This window comes from Schistosoma mansoni (assembly GCF_000237925.1).
Source record: "Schistosoma mansoni, WGS project CABG00000000 data, supercontig 0550, strain Puerto Rico, whole genome shotgun sequence".
Classification (NCBI taxonomy): Eukaryota; Metazoa; Platyhelminthes; class Trematoda; order Strigeidida; family Schistosomatidae; genus Schistosoma; species Schistosoma mansoni.
Genome location: NW_017386339.1, coordinates 1 through 5,888, shown reverse-complemented (window position 1 = coordinate 5,888; position 5,888 = coordinate 1). Strand labels below are relative to the sequence as shown.

At 45.6% G+C, this 5,888-nt stretch overlaps 1 protein-coding gene across 1 annotated transcript in view; it reads right to left on the bottom strand.

Moving 5' to 3' along the window:
• Positions 1–1,174, bottom strand: part of Smp_188880 (hypothetical protein) — a gene marked incomplete at both ends in the record, with an annotated part of 1,545 nt that extends 371 nt beyond the window's left edge. Inside the window, one exon of the mRNA XM_018792179.1 lies at positions 1–1,174. This exon is cut by the window's left edge and continues 371 nt beyond it. Within this exon, the coding sequence (XP_018644584.1) occupies positions 1–1,174 (1,174 nt within the window).
• Between the last annotated feature and the right edge of the window lie 4,714 nt (positions 1,175–5,888).

Here is a 5,888-nt window from a genome sequence, read left to right as displayed (position 1 = left end):
GGAAGGACCTTTCGTCGAGCACGCCTCTCTTCGTTAAAACCACCGGTAAATGATTCACCGGAACTACTCGTAGTCCGAACGCTTGTCTAAATTGCCTATTAAGCGCAATCGTTTTGTATTTCCGTATTTTCGCATTCCAGGATGCGCGCAGTCTGCTATCGCTGCAGATTATGACGTCAAGAACGAATATTGCCCCCCTTCTGCATGCCAGCAAATCCGGCTTCACATAACTATCACCACACGGTGTGTACGATTCACGCAATACTGAAAAACCCGCCCGCCTCAGCGAGCCTTCCAGTTTCGAGACTACTCTATTATGGCGAGCGATCCGCAATCGCTGAATAACTTTGCATTCTTGAAGGATATGCGTCAGGGATTCAACCCTCCGACAGCCCCCTTTACACTGTAAGTTTATGTTTCCTCTACCGCCCCTTGATTCGCGCGCTTTTGTCTTCAGGGTATGACCCCTAAGTTGTAACGCTTTTTGGTACATCCAGGGATACATCCCTTTCGGGGACGTAACCCATATATGTGACGATGTGCTCTGGCTAGAGACTTTAAGGCCGCTACCGTCTAGTGTGCTATAGAGGCGCGTTTTCCATAAGTCATATACGTCGTCAGATGAGTTTATCATCCTCCCGCCAAGAGACACCCCGCTCAAGGACTTGCCCTCAATAGCTTTGTAGGCCGCCGATATTCGGACGGCTTCCATCATTTCGCAACCCCGTGTGCTACACGAAACGAATAGGCGGGAACGCCGAAGAATTGCCAGCGGAAATAGGGGTTCGACCCCGATTCCTCCATCTCTAATGCGCGCATGGAGGTACCCATTAGTAGTGTCGTGTGGCAGCCCTAGCCACTTTCGCACCGATTTGCGGATTAGGAGATCGACTTTCTCCAGGTCCGCTTTACTTACGAGTCCTAGTTGCCCCGTATGGTGTAATTTGGGTAGGGCGTATTGCTTTAGCAAAGTCAGCCTCTGACTCGCTGTTAGGGGGGCGTCTGTAATCTCGCATAAAAGCTTTGTAGCCATCATGCTTATCGGTTGCTTTATGATTCCACGGTAGTTGAACCGTATACCCAGATACTGAAAGCTATCAGAGACGCTGATTGGGCCTAAGGAAACCCCGCCTATATTGTACGTGTGAGGGATGACACATACGGTTTTAGACATACCCTCCGCAGCGACGGTCAGGCTGCGCGATTTTTGTAAGTTAATGTGGAGACCAGCTTTTTCCAAGCCAGTATTGAGCAGGTTAAGCTTAATTTACATTCCGATAGTAGATTCGGCAAAGAGCATTGCATCATCCGCAAACAAGATTGAGTCAATCCTACGATTACCCATCTTTGCCCCATGTTCGCGTGTAGTGTGGTTGATTACCTCGTCCATACACATGATGAACAGAAGCGGCGAGAGCGGGTCTCCCTGCCTTACACCTCTACCGATTGGACTAACCACGCCCCGTATAAGCGCCTTAGAAGAGGCGTAAGAACTCGCAATATACGAAACTAACGGTTTTGGCGCTCCGTACGCCTTCGCGACCCGTTTTATAGTGTCATGGGAGACGGAGTCGAACGCTTTAGAAACGTCTATTGACGTCATCACCAAGTTGTTCCTAGCGAGCTGTGCTTCGCGTAGGATAGAGTGTACTGCAACGACACCCTCAAGGCATCCATCGCGTTTCAAAAACGCCAGTTGGTTGTGGAGGCTCGGCATGGTTTCACTCCATCGCTTCGTGAGGATGCTGTGCAGACATCGAACCACTACTGAGGTGATCAATATTGGTCTATAATCCCCTGAACACTGGGGTGCTTCGCATTTCGGTATAAACACCATACGCGCCAAGTTAAGATGCTCTGGGACGGATTCCAGAGCGAGCATTAAGTTGAGAAGCGCCGTTGTGCGCTCGTACTTTCGCTTATTCAATGCCTTTGGCGTTATGCCATCAGGTCCGGGCGCTGACCTACCCATTGATCGTAAGGCCGATTCGACCTCCATAACGGTAATTGGATTGACCAAGGACCAGGCGACGGGACACCTGGACGCTACTGGACGGTCATCGGTAACGCTTTCGCTAGAGAAGATGTTTTTCCAGTACACCTCGAAGTCGCTCGGCAAAGGTGGGACCCCTTTATATGCCGTTCTCCACCCACCAGAGAGGACGTTATGTGCCCCTCTTCTCATGTTACTCGTTAGCTGCTTTTGTAGCAGTCGCGCTTTATCAGTTTCGCATTTAACGCATTGGGCTCCGTCGGCCGGGTGAATTCTGCTACACAATGATAGGAAGAGCCGACATCGAAGGATCAAAAAGCGACGTCGCTATGAACGCTTGGCCGCCACAAGCCAGTTATCCCTGTGGTGCCCCTTCCAGCCAAACTAGTTGGTGAAGCCTAGCAGGCCCTTCTGGGAAGAGTGCTACTGCACGGCACAACTACCGGGGTGAGATAGCTGTTTTTTTTCCATGTTACGCGGAACCATTACATAACACTCACACATACCCTTTTTTGTCATTTTCATTTTGCTTTTGTTTGGGCAGACTTTTTTTAAAATTTATTTATTTGTTTATTTATTTTTCTCTCTCTCTTTGCACTCTCAATAGCTATATAATGATTCCTTGTAGCACTCGGTAATCATTTTGTGGGTATAGGTAGAGTGGGTGATTAGTTCGATCTCCACCACCCGGGTTACCGCTCACGTTAGTTCATGGAATCAGTCCCATGATCCAGGAGGCACGACGAGGACGTGTGGGTCGGAATTTACCTCCCTTCCCTGTGGTGCCCCTTCCAGCCAAACTGGTTGGTGAAGCCTATTGGCCCTTCTGGAGAAGAGGCTACAATGAAGCAAGGCACAACTACCGGGGCGCAATAGTTGTTTTTGCATTGTTTTTTTCTTTGGCTTTACTTCCTGTCCGGTGATTGCTGACCATCTGTGTACTACATAGCAGTGATTAATGATACCTTTTGCCGTTGGTAGTGTTTTGTTGCATCCCGGAAATGGACAGTGTTGTGTGTTTTTTGTCTTTAGGGTGTGTGTTTTGTGCTGTGTGTTATTGTTGTGTTCAATATGTTGTTGAGAATACTGAGGATGACATGATTTTATATGTCTGTTTAGCCATCCGAGTGTTGTGTATGATTTGTTGCAGTCTGATAGAGGGCATTTTAAGTTTGATGTTGTTGATATGGGATCTGTGTTGTGTGTGTTGTGATCATTTCTGTAGTGTCTGTTCATTTCTTTCATTGTAGCAAACATTCGGTTACAGTTTGGATTTTGACATGGGTGTGTGAGGTCTCTTTGCCCGATTATTTTTGGGTGATGTGTGTTTGATGATGTGATTTTTACTTTTGTTGGCTGGGCTTGCCAATCTGTTGGTAGCTGGTTTTTCATTTCATGGATATCTTGGTTTAGTTGTCTAATCCAACTTTTTGTGTGTGCGTTTCGATGCTTTGTCGGATTCTCAATGTGGCTTGTCAGTGCTTTGATCATTATGTTATTTGGTCTTTTGTACGGTGTATACCATAGGTTAAGGCGATTTTGCATTATTTTTGTTGCAATGTTGGGCAGTTGAATTTTTTCGTGTAGTTGTTGTATGTTGAGTTCCTTCTTGTCTTTGATATTGAGGATTATTCGACGTGCTGTATTGAGGACAGCTTCTAGTCTAGACCAGTCAGCTTTTCTTAAGACTATGGATTCTAGACTGTATGTGAGGTGAGGAATGATTAGTGTGTTGATTAGTTTTGTTTTTGTTGATATGTGGAGTTTGTTGCTTTTTAGGATAGGTGAGATTTTAATCAAAGCATTTTTAGATTTGGATATGTTGTGTGTGATTGTGTCATCTTCTGTTCCTTTATTGTTGATTATTGACCCGAGGTAGAGAAAGTTTGTAATTTCTTCAATTCGTTTGTTTTCAATTGTTATTGAGGATTGGTTGTCTTGTTTGTTGATTATCATGTATTTTGTCTTTGATATTGAAATTTCCATATTTAACGTTCGAATATATTTTTGTAGTACATTTAGTGAGTTGCTTGCTTCTTCTGTATTGTTGGCTAGTATACATAGGTCGTCAGCATATTCTAAATGTTTGATCGTCCAAGGTTCGTTGTTTTGATTTTTTAGCTCGACTCCCTTTAGAGTGTGATCAATTGTTTGTTCAAGAATTTGCTTAAATACAAGGTTGAATAGAGTAGGACCTTCTTTGCTTCCTTGTTTGACTCCTCTTTTCATAATAAAGTTCAATTTGGTTTTTGCTAGGAAGCCTCTTGGATCGTCTAGTAGTTTATTCATGCATAAGTTTATGTTTCGGGATCGGCATGTTTTTGATAGAGCATTCTGTATTAGTTGCTTTGGTAAAGTGTCGAAGGCTTTTGTTAGATCTACGAAGATGATTATTATTGTCTTCCTTGAGTCAAGGGCGCATTGTATAATATGTCTGATTGTAGTGGTTGCGTGACTGGTGGATAGATGCTTTCTGAATCCAAATTGTGTTGGTGGTATTTGATTGTCTATTTGTTGAACTAGTCTATTGCATATTATTCCGGAGAATATTTTACTCAAGGTATCCAGAAGGAAGATACTTCTGTAGTTCTTTGGATCTGATTTCGATCCCTTGTTTTTGTAAATGCTTATTACGTTAGCATTTAGCCAGTGATTTGGGATATCGTTTGGATTTGTCCAAAATTGATTCATAATATTTAATAGGATGCTTTGTAGTTTCTCCCCGCCATGCTTGATCATTTCGTTAGTTATGCCACTATTGCCGGGGGCTTTGTTGTTCTTCAGTTTCTTGATGACTGCTTGAAGTTCATGTGTTGTTAGAGGAGGATCATTGAATTGATTCACATTCGGGGATTCAAGGTTTAGTGTTGTTATTGATTGGAAAAGGTTTTGGTAATGCTGTTGGACAGATACGTGTCGGTCCAGTTGGGGGCTGGTTTCTTTGCTGCTTTGTGTGCTTCGGTGCGCGTTGTGGTGAGGTTACTGGACTCTGACCCGGGTCGATCGTGGGCGGTTTCAGCTGTTAGTGTCGTGCAGCTAGCAACGCGCGAGGACATGTTCCACGTTGCGTCAAGCGGCTGTACTTCCATGGTCTGGCGCGCGACGGCTAACTCAGAACTGGCACGGACCAGGGGAATCCGACTGTCTAATTAAAACAAAGCATTGCGATGTCCACTGATTGGTTTTGACGCAATGTGATTTCTGCCCAGTGCTCTGAATGTCAAAGTGAAGAAATTCAACCAAGCGCGGGTAAACGGCGGGAGTAACTATGACTCTCTTAAGGTAGCCAAATGCCTCGTCATCTAATTACTTGGATGGCGGAGCATCTGATTAGACTGAACGCCTTTAGGTCTGATTGGATGGTTTCTTTTGGGGGCTATGGTTGCGTGACGACTACCTCTTCGTGGTTCCCGCTAGTAACGTGGTGTCGAAAGATGCTGCGGCTAAAATGTCGTCGAGGCCTTCGGGTCTCCAGTTGGGCTGGTGTGCGCTGCGTACGATGATTAGCAGGGTAATATGCTACGGCCACATCTGACTTCTACCCATCTTGCATTGGTCAGTAATGGCTAGTGTGGTGGGGAAGCCCAGTCCAGGTTGCTGAACTATCGACCTGGTTTCGTGGAGTCAAACCTGTTGCTATGATCTGGCTATCGTGGTATACTGGGTATTACCTGGTGCCATGGCCCATTACCGAGGAATGCCGGGTCCCTGAAACTAGATGCTGACGGTTAGCGGCGGTGCTGTCTTGACTGGAAAGGGTACTTGTGCCCTCAAGGTTGGGATGATGCTGGTTCGTGTCCGTATTGGTAACCAACAGCGGTCTAGGGGTCTGACTATCGATTCTGGAGCTAATACATGCCTTGAGTACCTGAACCGCAAGGGGGACGGCGCACTT